General features: G+C 39.4%; 1 protein-coding gene across 1 annotated transcript; it reads right to left on the bottom strand.

Moving 5' to 3' along the window:
• Positions 1–18,049: 18,049 nt before the first annotated feature.
• foxq2 (forkhead box Q2) lies at positions 18,050–19,628 on the bottom strand. The gene is made up of 2 exons (XM_026305494.1): positions 19,128–19,628; positions 18,050–18,424 (listed from the first exon to the last, which is right to left on the bottom strand). The coding sequence occupies exons 1-2, from the start codon at positions 19,626–19,628 to the stop codon at positions 18,050–18,052; spliced, it is 876 nt and encodes a 291-aa protein (XP_026161279.1).
• Positions 19,629–22,805: the final 3,177 nt, after the last annotated feature.

Below are 22,805 nucleotides of genomic sequence, written 5' to 3'. Positions count from 1 at the left end.
CTTCGCATTATTATTATTATTATTATTATTATTATTAGGATATTTTTCTTAATTTATTATTATTTGAACGTAATAATGTCGTGTAAATATAGGTTTCTACTTCCTGGTTTTACACACGAAAGTGTTCCCATGCAGCAGGCACCCTAAAGTCATTTTTACTTACATCCAAACTTTGTTGTATTTGCGTTTGTTTATATTAAACACCGTGTGTTAATAAGAAGTAGCTGTCTCTATTGGGTCCAACTCTCCCGCAAGCTTGTCTATTTTCCCAGGAATCACTCGATAGAGACAGACTAATCTTTTCATGACTTCTTGAATGACTCCGTGGCTGATGCATCACGCTTAATGTATTCTAAAGTATATTTACTTGAATCTGGCTATTGGCAAAAGTTAAGTAGCAGTGTTTAGTAATGTCGCATTGATCAGGCCTTTGAGCAAGTCAGCGGGACGGGGCTGCTCTCATCCCAATCCACACACACACACACACACACACACACACACACACACACACCACAGATACTGATGTGGCCTTGTTGGGAGTGAAATCTCCACAACATCTGCCATGTTTGCCTATGGTTCTACTTTAAGTAACTGTGTGTGTGTGTGTGTGTGTAATTTACTTTCAGAATTTCCACATAAATTTCATCAACACATATTAATATTCGGTGTGTGTGTGTCCCTCCTTTTTGTGTCTTTGGTTGTTGAAAAATGTGCAGGTTAATTCCTTTTTCTGTCCCTAGACCTTCTAACTCATGGCTTTGCCCTCAAACATGTTCTACAAAGTTTCAATAGGCTACAGGCCAAATCAATGTCACCCTGCATTTTGAATGGTGCGTGTTTGTCCTGTTAAATCTTTAAACGGCAGCCTACTGTTAAAGCAGGTTGTTTCACAGCCTGAGCTCCGCGGCCAAATTTAAAAGGCATAAATGGTGAAAAAAGCGCGTTGAGTCGCTGTGTTTGCAAAGCGTTTGCCTTCAGTTTGTTAAGGAATTAGTGTGTTGCCATAGATTATTATTTAGGTACATTTGCATTTCAAAGCGCCCAGCAATAGAGGACCGTAGTGATCAATAGCCCTGGTGCCTTATCGATCTATCCACAGTCTGATCGATTGGCAGAAAGAATTGGGCGCACATCTTTTCTCTGCTCTTGGTTTCACTCAAAATGAAAGTCAATTTATTTAGAAACAGACGCTTTAATACAGAAGGCCCGTGTGTGTGTCGCCTCTAAAAATATTTAGCACAACAGGTGCCAGACCAGGCCTGACATGCCCCCCAGAAGACTAATCAATAACCAATACCGTAAGGTGTTTCTTCATATATATTTTAAAATCATAAATTAAAAAGAGACTCATGTAATAAATCAACGCTTGTGCAAAAAATAATGTTTTTGAAAAACAAAAACATGAACGGTCAAAACTAAAAAAAATAGAAATTACAGCTTTAATTTAGTCCTTTATTGCAGCCTGCAATTATTTCCTGCCAATCTGCGACAGTCATAAAGCTTTTTAGGTTCAGTTAGTCTCGTTGAAACAAAGCTCCCTGTCTGTCTGTGTCATGTAATTTACCAGAAGAAACGCAATTTGAAACAATAACAATCGGAGGAATACATTTTTGTCATGAAGGTCACTGAAGCTCCGCAGAATAAAATGGATTTTGACAACCTGTTAGAGAAATAACCGTCACTCAGGTGTGTTCACATGATGGCACTGCAATCAATAGAGCTACTAATCACAAACACATTCAATAAAGTATTGATCCGATTGGGCTGGATTACTGAATGTTATACGGATTAACTTTGCTTTTTCCGTTTCTCTCGGGCACAGGCAACTTCAGGTGGCAAGGCCTCAAAGTGCTAATGAGACGGCAGGAGCTGGTGTTGTCAACAGAAATGATAAACAAGACAAATAAGACTTAGGCCTGTAAAGCCTGGAGTTATGTAGTACACCACCTTTTTTTTGTCCTTGTACTTCTAATACCATGAGTTGTTTTATTTTTAATTTCCTAGATATAGATATAGAATAGGATAGATAGATAGACATAGGCCTGGATATAGATATATAGATAGGGAATTATACTGTGTATGTGTGTGTGTGTGTGTGTGTATTGTAAGACTTAAGTGTGCTGTTTTTCTTTAGTCATTATAAACAGCTGTATAGATTTACATTTCCTGTATGTAGATAGTTGTAAATTGGATAGGTGGAGTCCATATTTGACAGAACCTCGCTTTTAAAATTGAACGACAGTGATCTGACTCCAGCTGTAAACAGATGAACGGAAACTAATTCGATTCATTTTTAATGTTTTATTATCTGTTCATGGTCCACTAACTGTATTTGACTTACGATATCAATTTAGTGTAATTGTTGTGAGCCATAAAAAAAATCTCAAATCTCTTTATTGTCACACATCATGTACACAAGTGTACCGATGGTGAAATTCTTAGGTACAAGACTCTGTGCCATGGCAGTACAAGCAACAAGGTGTGAAAAATCAACAATGTACATAAATAACAACATACACATTTTACACAATATGCACAATACACAATAGACAATTTGTACACGATATGTACACAATATGCACAATACACAATAGACAATTTGTACACGATATGTACACAATATACACATTTCCATAGGCATTTTAGCTGTGTGTGTCTGATGATTTCACACATCTGAATAAAATCCACTACACTTGCTCCATGTGTGTGGATAATTATCCAACAGTGTACACTTTGGATGCTGACAACAGTCATTGAGACAGTGCATTCCTACCCTCTTACCCTAACTTCAACCATCTCAACTAAATGACTAATTCTGACCTTCACTCTAAAGCAAAGTCTTAACCCCCAAACACACTTTTGGGGTGTGTGAGAAAGTAAGGGCTGACTAAAATGTCCTCACTCCTGTGGTGTATAACCTAAACTGATCCTTACAATGTATGGCCAAACAAACACACACACACACACACACACACACACACACACACACCTCTGTTACTTGTATGTTTCTAAATGCTGGATTAAGTGATCATAGCCTATAATGTGGCTACACATTACTCTACATAGCCCATAAGCCTCGGCTGTAATATCTATACATTTAGTCTGCTTCATGGATTGCAGATTAGAATCATTATAGATTGTAATGTGTATGTATTATCTCACAAGCTAGTTAAGAGCATTATTCATTATTCTCCCCGTGCCCTCCTGGTTTTAAACCACACAGCTTTTTCCCCTCTTAAGCACTGCTAACGCTGGATTTATTAGGCTTAAAGAATAGCCTACACATCGTACTCAAAGGGGATCAGACATTAAGTGTAGATCAAAAGGATAAGGTCTTAAAAACAGAACAATGCTTTTTGCACAACGCTTATTCCCTTATGCATGTTAACTCAGGGATTGTACGTAGGTCACTTTAAATAGTTTCTTGTTTTCAAATTATATTCATGCATTTGTTCACAACAATAATTCTCATGGCCAGAGGGGCTTATTATACTACCCACATTTTACTGTATTATATGTGCACCAAAATTATAAAGTTTTGATTTAGTGTAACATGAAAAAATTGTCATTGTAATTCCACATATTCTCAGTGACACTGTAGTAATCAGCAGATGTGGCTCATATGTACACTACAGCAGCAGTACAGTTTTCTGTGTTTATGAGCCAATATACCCTGGATAATTTTTTTCTTTCTTCCTCTTGTTTTTGTCCGTATTGTGGAGACCAGAAGGAGGAGGCGTAAATAAATCTAAAGTGCAGGTTCACCCCGGTATGCCTTTGTATTTTCACAGACGGCTCACTGTATGAAGCAGTGACACAGCTTCAGGGGAAGTGATGGACTGCTCGCTCAGATTTGTAACATTCAGAAACACAGAAAAGAGGCATTGACCTACTGCGAGTCATCCTGGCTTTGATATCAAACATTTTTTGTTGCGCTGCAACTGCAGCAGATGTGTTTTTTATTATTTTATTTGAAATGAAATAAATAGTGAAATCTCTCTTCCAGTATTTTGTAATCTTATAAATCATTTTTTATATTCATCAGACAAGGAGTAAAATCCCTCACATACACAATATGAAAGGGAAACATGTATCAGTCAGAATAAATACAATTGGCTTTTGCTTAACCCCTACCCCACCACCCACCCATCCATATATGCCCCCCCAACAATACCCCTCTCCCCCCATCCACCCCACCCCTTGTGAAACTCCCACCCTCCACACCCGATAGAGCACCCGTTGCTAGGCGACAGAGGGAGAGATGGATTGAGGAGACATAGTCGATCAATTCTTCAGAGAGCGAGGGAGAGAGGAAGGGAGGCAGGGGAGAGAGAGACAAGGGAGGGAGAAAGGAAAAGAAAGAAGGAGAGGAGGGGAGGACAGAATGCAGAGTGATTGCAGTCGTACAGAGGCTTCAGTTCGGGCAAAAGACTCTCTTTTGAAACATCTATCTTTGTTAACTGTATCGTGTCTCTGAAAATAAATCCATCTCTGCAGCTGTCCACCCTTCCATCTTTGTCCAAGTGCTTTACTTTAATACTTTTATCACTACAAATTACAGTCCACACAGGCAGCCTGTGTTTAATATTCCCCCACTCAGAGAGAGTTAATTGTATATTGTATGCACTCTTTCTCCCCGTCTCTCCCTCTTTCTCCATTAGTCAGTGCTTCACATACACATACACACAAACATGCAGATGCCCAGCAATACCACATGCCCCTCTGTGTGTATGTGTGTGTGTGCGCGGAGCTGGGTGTTGAGCGCATCGACTGAGTATCGATCCCACCACTCACCTCCCTGCAGTCAGCTCTTGTCCTACATAGCATGCCCTGTCTGATTTCTCCCTTAATGGCTTTTATCCAGCTCCAATCTTTATTTAAACTGAAAAGTAGGAATTAGCACCCACTTCTATCCTAGTCTCTCTTACCTTTTCTTTCCACTGCCATCTCAGACTGAGTATCGGCAAGTATCGGTCCATTGACCCCTCTCACTTCCTCCTCTAGCTATGATTTCTTTCCCACTCAGAAATTTGCAGTATACTACGCATTTCCTGGTTTCTAATTCTCTAGCGCTCTTTATATCCATCACATACAGATGAGATGCTGCATGTAGGCCTGCAACCAATGATTATTTATGTGACTGATTAATCTACAAAATCCAGTGTCCTCTCATTGATTAAGAGTTTGGACTATGAAATATCAGAAAATGGCCATCACAGTCTGAAAGTGATCATTTTCTTCTTTACAAAACTCAATTCTTTTCAATTTGTAATCATATGAGACTAAGAAAAGCTGAAAGAAAACATTTTGTGACACTTTTCTTGAAAAATGATCACAATGCTGCGTGTTTTTCTGCTGATTGACTAATTGATTCAAGGATGAATTCAGGCTTCATGAAGTCTTTCTTAAGAGAAAAAACTCATACTGGTATAGTCGCACATAGATATTGCTGGATGGGAAGAATCTCTTTCTAGTGAAATTTCAGTGTAAGTGATGAGAGATAAAATCTGCAGTCCTCACTGTGGAAAAACAATATCAATATATGTCAATAAATTAAAGTTAATATGTTCATTGGTGGATTGTTTTAAGAAAATCATGCAAACCTGTCTTTTAATCACTACTGCTCCATTCATATCCACACTATATTTGTGTTTATTTGAATTAATAAATCAAAAATGGTGTCATAAGACAACTTACAATGTTTATATCACCACCTTGGATTGTCATGGCAACAGGGCAGACATCTCAGCCCTCATATGAGCGACATTTATTCTGCACAGACTAGTTTTCATATTGATGGCCTTCCTTATTGTGATCAGTCAGCCACAGCCTGGGGAGGAACCCTCTCTGTGCCGTCATCCTTTTCGATTTGATTTGATTTGTTGCTCATAAGGGAAGTGATGGGAGAGACTCTTATCTTGGCCGAGCAGAAACAAGCCATACCAAATAAGACACATCAGACTATCTGTGCTGGCACACACAATGGGGATTAATTGATCCCCTAATACCACAGATAAATCAATTCCTTCCTTCCCCCTGAGCTCTGTGGCCAATTGGACGGCCCCGCCATTTGATCCACAGAGCATCTCTAGCCAATAGGAGGAGGGCTGGAGGTTGATTGACAGCGGTGCAAAGATGAGCCCGAAAAGAGGTTAGGGAGAGGGAGTCCATCAGCGAGGTTTTGGCAGCAGTGAAAGTGAGGGCTGTGGTGTGGTTAGAGTATGCAGCTATCCACAAAGAGCACAAACATGCACCGAGGTGGAGCAAAGCTGCATAAGAGGGTATTAATAGCATCGCTGTGTTGCTTTGCATGAAGTGTCATATTATCTTTACTTCTACAAGCAAACACTTAGTAAGGAAGTGTTCATTTTCAAGCGTGACAAGCTGACAAATATCGATAAAACACCACAAATAAAATGCGAGATGACAAAACATTAGGATGAGAGTTTGGATAGCATTAATGGGATCTTGATTTTATATTCTAAACATCCTCAAAAACCACACCAGTACGTTTTGTTTTTCTGTGATTCTCCTTCTGGCTACACAGAGCTATATCTCTAGTCAAGACATCAGCCATTTTCTCACAGTTACCCCATCTTATCTCCACCTTCGTTTGATCCATCTCCATTAGACTCTCCTTTACACAGCCCACCATCATTCTCACTCTTTCACTCCTTTTGTATCTCTCCCACCCAATCTTTCTCTTATCAGCACCTTGGCATTTCTGTCTTTCCCACAAACACTGTTTTCCTCATCCAGTTCATATAATAACAGACTAAAAATATGCCTTCTTTTTTCTTTCCAGTATTGATTTTGCCCATAGCATTGTCTATGGAGAGAGTGGGAGAGGAGAAAGACAGAGGGCGGGGAAGAGAAATGAAGTAGAAACAACTGGAAAAAGAATTGCTTTCTACATATGTGGTAATGCTCTCACCTTTCCTGTTTTACTTAAGTGGAGAGCTACACTTTGCTTTACCACAGTGCAAGACCTTTCAATTAAAAGGTAACCACATTTACTGAGGTCCTGTCTCACCAGTCAACAACACAGAGCACCAAAGCCCTCACACACTGTATGCATTTAATAATAAGCCACTGAAATTAGAGAAACCTTACCATCGCAAATATGTTCCAGATCAGCTTTTCAGGGAAAATGGTTGGCTCTTTTGGCACTGGTGTGTAATGGGAATGGAGAGAGTTGATCAATAGGCTATTGATCGTAGCTGGCCAGAGCCTGGGGAATTGAGAGTGAGAATAGAGGGGAGTTAGGGTGGGGGTTGGCTCCAGGTTGAATTTTTAAAATGCTCTATTTCAGAGATGACAAATAGTCTATTTGAAAGGAGAGAAACAAAAACAGAGGGAGAGAGAGCATCATAAAGAGATGGAAGGAGATTATCTGCTTGTTGTGTTCGCTGAGCAGAGAACTGAGACCTCCCTGTTTCCCAGAAGTTACAGTATTTTGGACGGGAGCTGCTGAACTACAAAGACAAAGGGAGCAGGGACTTCTCACGCTACAGTAGCTTGTGTGCATTCTGTCTGGAGGAGGAGGAGAGGGGCTTATTAAAAAACTTCATATCTAGCAGATTGTGTTGGAAAAGGAGTACACAGACATACCCAAATCTTGCACCTCTTACAATACAAGCTGCAAATATTATCAATTTTACAATGCAGGCCCTGAGTTCAGATTTTTTTCCTCAATATCTGGTTTGTTTTTACATCTACTTTTTAAAGTGAGTCATATCCAATTCCTGAAATGTGAGTAAACCGCTGGAGGGCAGGGTGGGCAGGGACAGGAGTCTGCAGCGCACAGATGGGCACTGCTAGTACTGTGTCCATTTCTGTGCATATATGGTATATATAGTGGGTAAAAGGGGGGGTTTACTATGTAAATCCAGAAACCCTAGCTATTCAAATTTGTAGATGACCATAAATGTTGAAGTGGCTAATCCCTGAATCATCCTTTTAATATTATTTCCACGTGTTCAGCAGCACCCTGAATACAGGGGGTAAGAGGAGTTTACCTGATGGCATGAGGCTCATTCTTCACTCAATACTGAGTTTGCGTCATTTAACAAATACTGTTCAAATCATTTTAATACTGCAGTATCACTGTGAACCAAGGAATACTCGGAAGAAAACATTTGACCATGTTTCCACGTCTTTGATCCCACAGTAATCAGGGACCAGCTTATCTTTGGTGTCATTTTTCATCTTGTGGACAAAATAACTTTTAATGAATTATAAGTATACGTTTAGCAAAAAACAAAGTACAGGTTGTGTTTCTATCTTCCAAATGATCTTCACTCACAAGAACATCCAGGAGCACTATTTATACATGTTACACACACATATACAGGCCTGGGAACATGGGGAAACAAGCTGGAAGCATTACTTCTGAAGGTTGCTCAACTAAACTGCAGGCAATGGTAAGCAGTTAGAGCACTAGTCTATAAACACCCCTGAGAGGAACCTATACCTCAGTAAAAATTCAGCTGTAAATAATGTATTGAATGCAAACTTAAGGTCCACAGGGACATATGGATAGGCTCATTACTCTTTTAGTTTGCTGGCCTTTTACGTAGTCCACACAGCTCTCAACAATCGACTCCAGATGCTCCCACTCTCAGTTTTGATTTAAAGATGCTTTTACCTGCGGATATTGTTATGGATATAGGTATTGTCTTTTATTTTCTGCACATCGCCCTAAGGTTTGAAGGCTGTTAACTCATGCACCCACCCACATGCTCTGTGCCCTGTTAAGGTTAGTGTGTGTACATGTTTTGTTAGTGCGTTGTGTGTTATCAGTTGTGGTAGTAGAGGTGAAAATGTGGCCTAGGTCTGTGTGCCCTGTCCGGGTTGCATTGATCTCGAAGCAGGATGTCAAACATTTTAACGCTGATCTTGTCCTTGTTATTGCCTCGCACAGCCAGGTTGTTAATGCATTAAAAATCATTTGTCTCTAGCTTTCTAAACTTATCTCACCCTACTGTCCTGAGCAACACAAGAATACCCCTCCGTTGTAACATACACACCACTCCGGCCCCCCTTCCTCCACCGTCTGTTTCTAACCATGTCCTTCCATCCTCTGTCTCAATCAATCTTTACGACACCCGGTTGCATCTCTCTAATGTTTCCGGACTTGACCGTATCCCCGTTCAAAAATTCTTAATTAAGCCTGTTCTGTATGTTTACCGTTGGGCAAATTACAATCTGACAGGGCTAATAAAACAACACTGCAGAGAGAAGGCCGAGAGGTGTGCTATGACCCTTACCTTTTTCCCCTGTCTCTATATTCACCAAAGCTTATCTCGCTCTATCCCCACCTCTTCGTATCTCCCTATTCTCTGCCTCACAGGTTGTGAGATGGAAGGGAGGGGATGAGTGGGAGAAGCAGTGATTTGGCACCGGTTGGTCCAGGTTTCATATCCAGCGCTTTCACTGTAACTATTTGTTTTAAATACTCACATGTCATTACGCTGACATATCTTGGTAATACCATTTAACCTACTTTCTTCGCATATCTTATTATTAAGATTCATGCAACTACCTACCTACATGTCAACTGTTACAGATATGAGTCATATATCCGTGTTCACATCAGCATCTTTCTTCATTTAGGTATTGACTTGTGCAGTGTTTTCACATTCTGTAATCTATAGCCCAGACAGTGTGTGTGTGTTATATCTTTATTTCTGTACAATTTTGTCTGGGCATATGAGATCAGCCATTTGCTTTATGCTAAATCCTAATGTAGAGGGGAGGCCATTGCATCAGAATCACTTCAGCTGCTTAGTTTGATGTTGAACACTACATAGCACAAAAAAGAAAATCTGAACCCACTGTCAAATAAAATGACCTGTGTTTGTTACATACACATGTACAAGAAAACCATATAAGCGCTGCCAATAATTTGTTGATGTCTACAATTTCAAGTATTGCAATTTTCTGTTGCTATAATAGAATGACTACTGGGACACACCACAAATCAGATTAAACTTTCCCTTAAAAGTAAACGCAACCAAACTGGTTTTAGTAAACCAAACCAAAATTGAGCCAAAGCCAAAGTCAACTAACTATACCTTTAGTTTACACAGGAAACACACACACAGCCTCAATAGGCCAGTTAAAACATACAGTAGCTGTAAAGATCTTAAAATGAAAAACTGGAAAAAAATTATATACATGTAGTTTTGTTTTGATTTACTCCAATTTAAAGGATGTATTCTTTCAGAGCTACTGCCGACTAAAGAAATATGGTTCAGAATAGCAGGTACACTGGCTTTGACATGGATTAAACACCTGGTATGAGAAAGCTGCCTTTGGTTTGAGTCTCTCTAAAGTTCAAAGGGCCTCTTTTAAAAACTACAAACGTTTTAGCAGTTAACTGTGGGTTTTGAGGTACAATCAGCTGCTCCCCTTATCCACATGTCAAACTGTTGTCCAACAAGACCCTCAACCCTAATTTACAGTAGAGAGAGAGAGGATTTGGCTGAAGGGCTTGTGTTTGTAAATGCAATTACGTTGTGGGTTTGAAAAGAATTGTTCAAGACAAAAACTTGTTGCTTTTGAATTTTCTAAATGTAAATCTCCACTGTTGTGAGCGCCACAAATAAAACTCGCTCTCTATCTCAGAACCTGAAAATGTATAACTAGAGCTGCCTCACATGGCTGGATACCAGAAGGGAGAGTAGCTTTTAAATTGGAGTAGACACTTTCATAAACCAACCAAACTCTCCTTATAAAGTCAAACAAAGCCAACAAAACTCAACAACAGTCACCTTACTAAAGTCAGGCCTAAATAATAAAATAAACTGTAGCAGACCCGAACCCAAATATTCATCTGGGTCAGGAAGCCAAAAAGAAGGTCCTTTCCTGAACAGCTGCAGAAAGAACTGACTGATGGGTCTTTACGTTGTTAGCTTCTAGGATGTAAATTGTTTTACAGTATATGAAAAGAAACGATAAAATGACAAAGAAAATGACTGCTGAGCATGCCTTTGAATAAATGGGGATTATATACTGCAGCAGTAAAGAAGGAACAAAATACACTGTGGTCATGTTGATGGTTCCATAGAAAGAAAGCCTGACTGAAATTTTTGTTTTAGTGTGTGTGCATGTGAGTGACAACGTGTGTCAGTGTGTGTTCTGCCGTTTGTATGTTGCACTGCACCACCTGACAGGTGCAAAGCCCTGTGGGATGGCACTGTTGTATCTTACACTTGGCTGAACATATACAGCACATCAGAGGTGTAACAAATCCATTCCTGACTGCCAGAACCTTTCAGAGAGTATCTCTGCCTGTTAACAACACATCTTCAGGTTTTCACACCTCAGAGCTGATGTGTGGCTGACACACAGACACGCACAGATGAAATGTAGCCTCACACAGGATCATGCGACTTTGAGGAAAGAGACCATGCTTCATAGCGTGTGTTGTATGTGTGTCTGCATGTGCACATATATTTCTGTGTCAAGCGTATGTGTCTCAGTGGCGTCTTTAAAGTGGTTAATGAGAGGAGAGGTTGAGAAGAGTGTCAGAGTGTCATGCTGGCTTCGGTGAAGAGTCCTCGAGCCTTCTCTCTTTCTGTGTTGACACCTCTTAACCTCAGTCTATCATCTCTCACACTCACACACACCACTTCTATTGACACTCTCCACGCCACAGCTCTCTAAAGACCCGAGGAGAAGCCACTACAGCGATTGTCCAAATGAAGCCTCAGACCCTGCAGAGAAGAAGGGATTATATAATGTGCTGATATACATAACAAGAAGTAAATGGTAATAGTGTGTGTTTGAGTCCTTCTCCTGACAATTATGGATGGATAAAAGGGAAATTTTACAGGGAGAATGATAGATTGAAAAATTAAAGCAGCCTGTCAGGCCTTGACAGAAAATGCTGAATTCTCATATGCATCAATTTGTAAATGAATCTCTTTGTCCCCTTACGCCAAGAAGTGTACAGGATCTGTTTCTACCACTGTCACTGGCTAGTGTAAGTGGGGTCAGGAGCTCAGGGTCAACTGAAAGGAGGTCAAAGGTCATAGAGCAGTGGGTCTTGTTAAAATACCTTTTAGTCTCCTTCAGGGATATTATGTAATGGCCCTGGGAATAGGTTAGGATGTAGCTTGACTGTTTTGTGGTGGAGAGTGAATGATATATGTGTTCTGCTCTTTGCTAGATGTATATTCATTGGCCTTTTTGAAAAATCAGGATGCAAAGGAAGTTCTGGGAGGTCAAGAGGGGTCACATATAAGAGGTGTCCTTTATGAGTTTTTCTGATGTATCTTTGTTTTGCAGTATGCATCTTCCAGGAAACAATTATCTTATATAACACCTCTGAGGGTTCTCAGGTTGTGAACTGACAGAAAGGGATTTTCTTGATGTTCCTAATTTAAATCATCAGATGCTGTTCTTGCTAAACATGTTTTTTCCACATGGAATGTACCACAGGCTCCCCCAAAGAGGTTAGGGCAAAAACTGGGTTGTGTTGATCAATATATTGGAGACATTTGAATATCAATACAATGAATGCGCTGTCTTCAATCTTAATTTTTAATATGGTGATAATAAGTATATTAATTTTCATAACTTTCATTCAATAACTTTGGAATATGAGCGATGGTGGCCCATTTTTGCACAGCGAATATGCATCTCTCTCCTGTGCTGCCATTGATCATTCCTGAGCCATTTCTCTCCCTCTCGCTTTGTCTCTCACTCTTTCCTTCCCCTCACAACATTGCACTGTAAAATTCATCCTTATTCCCCGCTTCAGCAAGCTAACTGTGCACACTACCTTTTATCAGTCCAGAACTGTTAAATTAATAAATTGATATTGACAAGCTATCAGCCAGGGGGATAAATTATTTGGGAGCAGAAACCTAAGGTCACATGACTTTTAGTACCCACGATTCGTAATTATTCCCCACAAGAAGAACTATGGTGTGGTGCATTGGCCTACACCCCACCCACAGCCATGAACAAACATGTGCACACACACATCAAATGAGGAACTATAAATATCTTCACATACAGTAGATTGCAGGGGCCATGGGAATATTGATGATTATTACTGCTATCATAACTGTCATGATACAGGATGTTATTCTGCTGGAGACTGCGTTTTATTATTACAATTTACACAAAACTAAAATGGAGGAACCTACACCTTGCAGCAGCACTGAATGCAGATTTTACAATATTGAGCTTTGCCGTGAGCACAGACCAGACAACCTGCAAAAGTTCAGTATGAAACAGTGGGTCGAAGCTCCTGCAGCTGATGGTCCTTACTCAGTAACAAATACAAATAAAAGGTGCAAACTGGGAGGGTGGGTGCTGCAGATGAAGGGGGCAGCAAGCATGTCAGAGTGCCAATCGTGGAAGTGCTCTTGTTGCCCTCTGGCCATCTCTGACCTTTTGACCCTGGCCATGGCCTAAATGTCAGAGGTCACTGACCAGGGTCACTTGGGCTCACTGAAAGATCCTGACCAGGGATGCATCACCATAGCAACACTCTGCAGACGATAGAAGGAGAGATGGGGGTGTTTTGCATTCTGTATGCTGTATGCACATATACACAGCACTAGGTTTGTGATGCTCTGCTCATCTGTGGGCTTTTACACTGGGACTCAATCTCCCCCCATTTGGTTTAGACAGTAGCAACTGGGCATAATCCAAGGAAGCCTGGCATGAATGTCCAACAAACACACTTGGCATCCACATTAATTATTTGTTTTGCTACAGAGGAGGTCATATTTTATCTGATATGATGGCTGCACAGCCCTCCTCCCATTTTGGTCCATTATAGAGGTCAAAATTTCAACGTGGACTCCAAGGGAAGAAGGAAAATTCTTTATGTTCATGAATAAGTGAAAGAAGAGTAGACTAAAGTTTCAAATTCCCAATGTGGCAAACATTTGTAGCTTTACCAACAAATAACTGAATGAGTTGAAGAAAAACCTAACTGGAACATCCACTCACGTTAAACGGTGGGAACAGTGCTGGAAATATTCGTTTGCAAGTTGCGTCATCTAGTGGTCGGATCAGACCTCCTGCCCGGCTCCGATGCTCGGCTGCTCAGCGCGGTGAAAGCGGGGGAAAAGCCCCACTAGTCTGCTTTTGTCTCCGGGGAGCGCCGGTCGATGCCTCGTCCCACCATATGTCTGATCGCAGCTGCCAATCAACAGGTCAAGGCGACCCCGGGGACGCAGACACTGGTGGGGAGAGATCAAACAGTGGACCTCGGGGATGACAGATGCAGATAAAAAAAAGCGCAATAAAACATTGCTTCAAAGATGGTAACGGTGCACTGGGAGGCAAATTATTGTTAACAGTAATCTGCAGAATAGTGCCTCGCATTCTGATCGATTGACTATTATGGAGCCTTTGAAGCAGAGGCAACGCCAGGCTATTGTTCATGGTGGGACACAACCAGAAAATAGCAGCTGGTTTTGGTTCAAATGTGGCGCTTCCTAAGCCTTAAATACTACTTACTTCTATGCAATCATGCTTTCTAATAGACTTGCAATTTGGAGTCCTCCAGGCTTTGGGCCTATTGAGTTATTCATACATTAAGCTGCATTCGCAGCAAGACGACATTTCTACATTTCTGAGGACAAAAAAAAAGCAAATAATTAGGTGCGTAAAGTGAAACAGGAGCCACAATGTTCAGCTCTAAATATCACAATGTTATCTGTTATTTAGAAGAAATCTATTTGAATTCCCTTATCAAGTTTGTTTTTTAAAATTCTACTGTATATTCACGCTGCACTAAGATGTGTTTATATATTGTTTGTCTTACTCTTCTTAAAGTTTGGAGGGTAGGCCTCCATCAAACCAAAAGAAAAATTCTAAAACTGAACTGGAATAAGAAAAATAAGATCAGCTAAACCATAAACCACAAATCAAACACTGATCCATGCTGAGTTTGGCTGGGTAGTGTATATAACCTGAATATTATTTAAAAAACTAGCAGTAGCTATTTAATGGTGATGTATTATAATTGGATATTTTAGAACTGGTCTGAAGTTAAATTTAGCTGTCAGCCAAAAACCACATCAGTTAATTACATGTGGTTTGTTGGATTTATAGTTTAGCTGAAGACGTGCAAACAAATTCTTTAGCCCAAATACGTTAAATCTGACATTTAAATGTGATTGTTATTTATAATGTGATCATTATTTCCTCCAGCATTCAGGTAGATTGTTTTGGAGAAGCTATAAATTAAAGTCTAAAGCATGATTATGATTTTTTTTTACTTCACAGCAGCTATAAGTGGAAGTTGCATAATATTTTAAAGAGAACCAGGAAACAATACAAATATCAACAAATGATGGGTTAGATTTCTGTTATTCTTGTGATCCGACAATTGAAATGTTTACCCATGAGAAGGGCAGATAGAGTCTTTAACTGTCACTAGTGTCACACTGCATTATTATCTAATTAGCTACCATTAGCCACTTTGAGCTACTGCTTAAACCACACAAAGTAAAGCTGTAGTGCTAAAACCCAGGAGTGTGTTATTGGTAATTAATAGAACTTTTTATTTGCAGCAGTAGGAATATGTTATCTCAAAAGTTGCATAGTATCACTTTAACTTCATTTTATGGTCAATAGCAAAGGCCCCTTATCTGAGGTCATTAGTGTAATTTATCTAAGTGTAACCACTGTAGCAATAACAAGAGGCAGTGAGTGACTGTTTTATAATTAAATATTAAGAGTCATGATGGCAAAGCAGTTGTTATAGATGACTACAAGGTATTCAGTTAATCTCATTAGATAGGCCAGTAATTGAAGTTATTTCCACAGTGCTGTTAATGAAAAATATCACACACAACAGAAGCTACAAAAAAAAAACAAAAAAAAACAAACAAAACAGCCAGTATTGAAGTAATGGTAAAATCCCCTATCTACCTTTGTATCTCTTTGATCAATTTACACATATAGGTTGAGGCTTCATCCTATTTTGTGTGAACTCTTGTATGTTGACTCTGTAGTCAAATCAATGAGATACATGTAAGCTAAAGGGAATCAGCTTTGGAATGCTGCTCTAAATGTACTGTATTAAAACGTGGCCATAATGTTTCATCGCCATCTCAGCAGGTCTGATCTTCTTACCTCACTCTCTGCTAATCAGGAACAAATCTTTGTGCCTTAATCTACGGCCCCCTGCCCCCCTCCACCCATCTCATTAGATTAAGAAAATGACATGCACATATGCACATAAGAACACACGGACACACACAGCACATGACCTTAATCCCATTCTCCTGGAAATATAATTTTGTGTCGTTTTTTTAGCATGCTAGTATGTTGAAGAATGAACTATTATTAATAGTAGTTTAACAGTTTGCATGTGTCAAAGAAACAACTTAAGAAAAATGTTTTCTATTTACATTTTGCTAATACATTTATACGGAATTGCACAAATACCATTCTTCCAACTTTTTTGCACTGTGTATCCACAGTGTGTGAGCTGTGTACGAGGTTTAGAAGTTCTATCTGTGTGAATTTTAGGCTCTACCACGTGGTTATATTTGTATGCCTCTGTGTGCACAGCAAACATATGCAACCAAATTAAAGCTCTAAAGCTGGTGAATTGAAGAGGATTTGATACAGAGAGCAATTCATGGGAATTAAGTAAATTAGGTCTCTAATTAGCTTCTAACATTGAATAGGAAGATTTGGTGAACAAAAATTAATGAGATGGATTTGTCACAGTTCTAATGAGTATCACTAGAAAAGAATTTGTGAATAACGACTATGTTGTCACTCTCTTATAAGCTTTATCCCTCTGACATATTGTTTGGTTATTCAGAATCTAATGTCGTGTCAAATATTGCCTTATTCAGATATTCAATTTTTTGCAAATAAGAAGCAAAGCACATGAGCTGTGGCAAAACAAACTTCAGAAAAGTCAATGTATGACCTAATCCTCTTAGGCTGGTGCACTGGGAATGTAAATGCCAACCTTTGCATGTCAGAGAGGAATTTCACTATTGATGTGAGAGCCAGACATAAAAATTCATTTGATTCTTATGACAGTATTTTGGAGCAATCTCATCTGAACAGTTTCTGCTTTGGAGAGTGTTTCAGTCATTATTTTAAGGTTTTCTTTGTGGTATGTCTTGTGAAAATGAGCTTTAGAAAATTTTGCATTAATATCAAATACTTATATAATAATATACTCATTCTATCCATACTTTATTGCTTCTGATAGTAACATTGCATTCAACATGAATCTAAATATATTTCATTATTTCAGTTACTGTACATTTCTACTCTGACTGGTTTATCAGGACACACTGGAGTATATTCAGCCTCTAAAAAAGCCCCCCCACCTGTCTCCAGTCAATCAGTGTCCCCTCCCCTCCACCCCTCTCTTGCCTCCTTCCCTTTTCTCTGCTTCCTTCATCCCTGACCTCCCATGGACACCCTCTTTCTGCAGCAGCGACTACGGATTACATTGTGTGATAAGCTTCCTATTTCTTGAAACTATTTGGGATTGCTCAGATTATCTGGCCTCACATCCTTGAGAGTCGGCTTTGGAAAGCCCAGTTTTAGTCTCTTAGGCAGAAGATTTTGCATCCCGACAGCTTTGACTAATTAGCATCTAACACCGGGTGGTATTTTAGCATTGGGCTCACTTTTAGCAAAATCTGCACACACACACAGACACACACACACCCTGATACATACACATACACACACTCACGCTCACGCAACACAGCTGAAACAGGTGATAAAAAAAACATCACAAAGTGTTAAATTCAAAATGATTTAATGCGATTAGAACACAAAATGTGTTTTTGTTATTTTAAAAACATTCAGAATACGAATATGAGAAGTGCAGTAGTTTTTAGTAACTGGGTTTCCTAAAGTCACTTTGACCTTACTTACAATGCTGATTATAATTTAATGCCCAATTTCATATAATCTTAACATTACCTAATAACAGGATCATAAGCAAATAAGGCTCTAAAATGTCTCTTTTGCCCAGTGTTAGTACAGGTATTCTCTAAGTACAGAATATGTCAAAATTACAAATGATTCACTCTCAAGGTACAGAAGCATTAAGACCCGGGTGGAGCCCCACCTGTGGCTGCACACCAGACCATGGCCAGTAGAGTCTGGGTACCAAGCAGGACAGCGGGAGTGTTGGGGCCGGAGGACAGCACCAACAGGTTGCTCTATGATGGTGGGCGAGGGGAGGATAGTAGGGAGTGCTCAGAGAAGAAAGAGGGAGATGTCCTGCCACCCGGCGTACCCTCCGCCGTGCCCTCCTGCAGTGGTAGTCTCCATTAGAAAAACCTTGATAGTTTGATGGGTGAATTGCCCAGAAATGGCCTTTACCGTTGTCACTGCGGCCTGCTTTGATGAAGCAATCATTGAGGGACAAGTTGTGACGCACACTGTTCCTCCAGTTTTTATCCTGTTGGTGCAAGAAAAGAAAAGAAATGTGGTTAGGCCCAAAACAAAACCTTTAAGCCAGCAACAGTTAAGACAATGGGTGTCCCCAGTTAGAAATTACCATAGGTAGCTGCTAAGTATCACTGATCCTCCTCAGGATGTCACCTTGTGCAGTTGTTGGCAGGATATGCGTTAACGTGTCAAGACCATATATGATCACAGTAAGACAACACCCTGAGTTACCTTTTTAGCACGTCAAACCAGTGATCAACTTTAATCCACTAGGCTATGCCCAATCTGTTGTTGCACCTGGTAAAGTCAGGGGCAGTTTGCAACCTAGCAACAGGATTACTTTATTTGTGAATTCGCCAACAAGAAGATCATCTAGTGTCCCTGCAAGCACCTAATTGCCTAACCACTCAGACAGATTACCTGTGCCAAGTAGGTCGCTTCAGTTGGGAAAATGACTGTCACATTATTTTTGATCAAGTAAATTTAACGCAACAAAGCCCTTGGGCGGAAAAGCTGTCTCGTTGTCTTATCATTGTTTCACCAGTAGCTGTGACGAGACAGCAGTTGCTCCTCTTGTAGTTTTTATTCACACTACCATCCGACGTGAAGTCCTCTGTCACTATAAGACATTATCTTCTTTCTGTCCGTGCCAAACATGTCGATTTTTGCCTGTAATGTAATAGAAGGGCACATAAACACAGACTTGAAGATACCTGATTCTTGAAGTAAGGGTAGTGGTCCATGATCCACTGGTAGATGTCACATAGCAGCAGTTTCTTCTGCTCGGACGCCAGGATCGCCTTGGAGATGAGTGCAATGTATGACTGGTTGGGTTTTTCCACAGACTTCTCTGGACTGCTGCTGGTGCATGTAGCGGTGGTCACTTCCTCCTGCCCCTCCTCTTGTTGCTCTTCATCCCCCTCCTTTTCTTTAACTTTCCTCTGCTCAGTGTCTACCTCTGACCTCTGTAGCTGCTTCTCCTGTATCTCAGAGTGAATCCCCACCTCTTCGGGTTTAAGATTCTGATGATTTAGCATGTTGTTCACTGGCTGCTCCGCCGCATGACTTCCTGTTGCGTCTTCTTTAGAACCTCTGACTCCTTTATTGAACAGAAGGTAGTCAATAGTAAAGCTCAGTCCGAGCCTTTCTCTCCCACCGGTGCGACTGCGTCTGTCTTCCATTGTCATTTCTGAATTAAGATATCTCAGACTCATGACAAAAGTTTTATTTATATATTCCAAACTGGCTGACTGAAAAGCGTTTCTTCCTATTGTTTTCTCAGAAATGTGTTTCTGAGTTTTACAGCATGGCTATATTCTTTTAAAATGAAGACCTTCATAAGACCATAAACGAGAACGCCTCAATGCCCCTCACTTCTGTCGGCAAAGTCTTACTGTTGACAAGATCACAGATAAAGATGAGCCTCTCAACTGTTGTTAACCTTGACGCGCTCACGAGTGACACTCAACCTGTGGAAATGACGTCAGTCTATCAGGCTAAATACGGATACTTCGTTTAGCAACAGAGTTTAATTAAACATTTTTGCCTCTCTGATAAACCTGATAATCAAATCCCTCCTGCTCGGTATTGAACAGCCTATTGGCCCTCGAATCAAAGAGTTGTACCTCACGGTTGTGAAGGTGACTCTATTTATATGACTGTGAATTTATCCCTCACAGAAAGGGGCAAAGAAGGCACAGGGGAGGTCCAAGTAGGGGGTCTCAATTTAGGCGGATTATTTTTATTAACCTAAGCAAATCTTTGTAATTACGGGAGATTAAACACTCAAGATTTACTAAGACATGGTGTGCAGAGGATGGATGCTGTAGAATCAAAGGCCTCTTAGATGCCAGTGTTATCCTGTTAAAGTTGTTTTGTCCATGGGGATGCTGTCCGAAGAACTACTTTAGTTACCATACAGCAGTAATTAATGGGTCAGGTTCAGTGTTTGGGAGAAAATACATTCAGTTGAGTCTTTTTTGAAAAAAACATGAATGTATTCTGTAGCTATTCACAATCATATGGTAAAATAACAGATTAGCATTTGATTGAATAACTTGAACTGCTAACATAATATGACCACTTATAAAATAGTCTAATATGAATTTTATTGCCAACTGTAATTATAAAAGAGATTTCTTCATTATTAGACACTGTAAATATTTTTTTTCTATTTGTGAATCCAATTACACTGTATTGTGGTGTATTGTGTTTATAATCATGTATGAATATTTTCCTACATGTACTTATTTGCCTGGTGCTCCCTAGCAATATGTTAGGACTGCCCTATTGAGTTTATCTCTTGTTTAATGAAATGCTGTTTCTTTAGTTTCATAATGTGTGCATTAATTATGATGATGTTTTACTCAAAGATGACTTTGACTTTTTTTCTTTCTAGACTTCAAGCTGAAATACAGCAGACCAATTTATGTTAGTTATAACATACAGGTAACTATTAACATATTAAACTCTTATCAAATATTCTTTTGAATTGTGAGATGCTTGTGAATTTTTGTTTGACTTCATACAACTGTCAGTTGAACCATTACAGCTTGTACTCTGTGAATAAAAGCCAACGATCAAACTATTTATGAGGTTTTACCAATTGTAGCTTAAAACCTTACTTAACCACTTGAATCCTGGTGTATTCAAAATTAACCTTTAATAGGATTAAGATTTGTGTCATATATGGAGACCAGGGGTAGCTGTTACCAAGGGATGGTTGTAACAGCATCAGTTTCACCTGGAAGGAAAGACCTAAGAATCATGTGATCAATTTCATGTATCACCATCTCCTTCCTGATTTTGCATGTGGACTTTCAGAGTTGTCTGAATAAGAACAAACACTGTTTTTACCAGTAAGAAAGTATTTTTTTGCCATTGACTTTAATTTGTTTAGTGGTGATACTGATAAAGATAAAATTATCCAACTTGTATTAGAGATTAGTCTTTAAGGTAAAACATGAGGTATTTCATCTCATCTAATTTCAAACCATCATGAGGATACTGCTGGCTAAACAATGGCCAACAGGGGTGGGGATAAGTGTAAGACATTTTTATTTTAAAATGTTACCACCAACCCTATTCATTTTTTCAACGTGCCAAGACAGTGGGTGAGAAAAGCTTATCGGGGTGTGCCTGTACACATACTTAAATCTACATCAGATGAGGTAGGGTAAGGAAAAACACTGTCTCATGTGACACTGGGCAGATTTTTCAAGAAATTACAAAACCTCGGAAAACAAGGATAACGACAGCTGCCCCATGTGGGCTGTCACAACAGTTTAAATGTTTTCCCTGTGCAGCAGGAGGATATGTTGGCTGCTTACTTGACTGATGCAACAGATTTGTATTTTGGACTTACTCCATGTGAGATTGGCCTACTGAGCATCTGACAAGTGCAGATTAGGTAGTTAAATGCAAATAGGAGTTGGTTAGAATGTATTTTTGGAATACACAGCAACACTGTTGAAATGTTGATATGCATTTACAATAAACCCAGTTTGTGCTGTAGTCTCAATCTTTATTTCTTCACTCTTATTATTACAATTTACCCCTCATTGTTACCCCAATAGTGGGGAAGGTTGCAACAGAAATCCTACTATTTCACATCAATTATACCAATTTGTGATATAATTGGAGAGGTTGGAAATAATATTATTGCCTCTCCAGGCAATTCAAATGATTTCAATTTCACGTTGGACACAGATGCTATAGTGGCTTTTTCTAAATTCAATGAAGCTGCTTCACACTTACAGTACACAGTAATAGTTGTAGTTGTAGTAGTTGTATACAAAATATGTAAATCCATACATCAAACAAATAATTGTCAATATCCATTCTTTCATGTTTTATATCATTAAAATCTCTGGGTCATAATACAAATAAAAGTCTAGCTCTTGCAGTGTATGTGTGCATGGGTTTCTAGCCATGTACTTGTTACCTTTAAAGTTATAGAAAATTAACAACTTGCAATGTGTATAATTATCAATCCACAGAATTGTCACTGCTGTCATCACATTAGTCCAAATAATAGCAATGGTACAGAATCTATAGATGTGCTTTGTTCTGTCAGTTTTACAGAGGGTGAGAACTGAGTCAGGCCAAATCATGGACCATATTGCCCTCTTCTGTTTAAATAATGAAACATGAAACATATGCACAGCACAGAGCACTATACCACCTCTCCCACATTAACAAGCTTTTATGTTGTGATTAGCTACTCTATATAAATTTATATATAGACTTGCTCTATAAATCACATGACCTAATAATAGAATTGTATGAAGTAGTTAAGAACATATTTGGAATTTGAGTCTTTATTTGTGAAGAAAATTTAGATAAGTGTATAAAAATAACTTAATCCTATACGTCCTATATATTTCATTTGA

The sequence above is a fragment of the Mastacembelus armatus genome, chromosome 4 (genome assembly GCF_900324485.2).
Source record: "Mastacembelus armatus chromosome 4, fMasArm1.2, whole genome shotgun sequence".
Classification (NCBI taxonomy): Eukaryota; Metazoa; Chordata; class Actinopteri; order Synbranchiformes; family Mastacembelidae; genus Mastacembelus; species Mastacembelus armatus.
The sequence above is the reverse complement of the archived record's forward strand: the minus strand, read 5'-3'. Positions and strand labels throughout refer to the sequence as shown.

Coding starts and splice junctions, on each gene's coding strand:
- foxq2 (XM_026305494.1), bottom strand. CDS start 19,628: ATGAGTCTGAGATATCTTAATTCAGAAATGACAATGGAAGACAGACGC. Junction 18,425..19,127: donor ACCCTTACTTCAAGAATCAG/GTATCTTCAAGT, acceptor TTGCACCAACAG/GATAAAAACTGGAGGAACAG.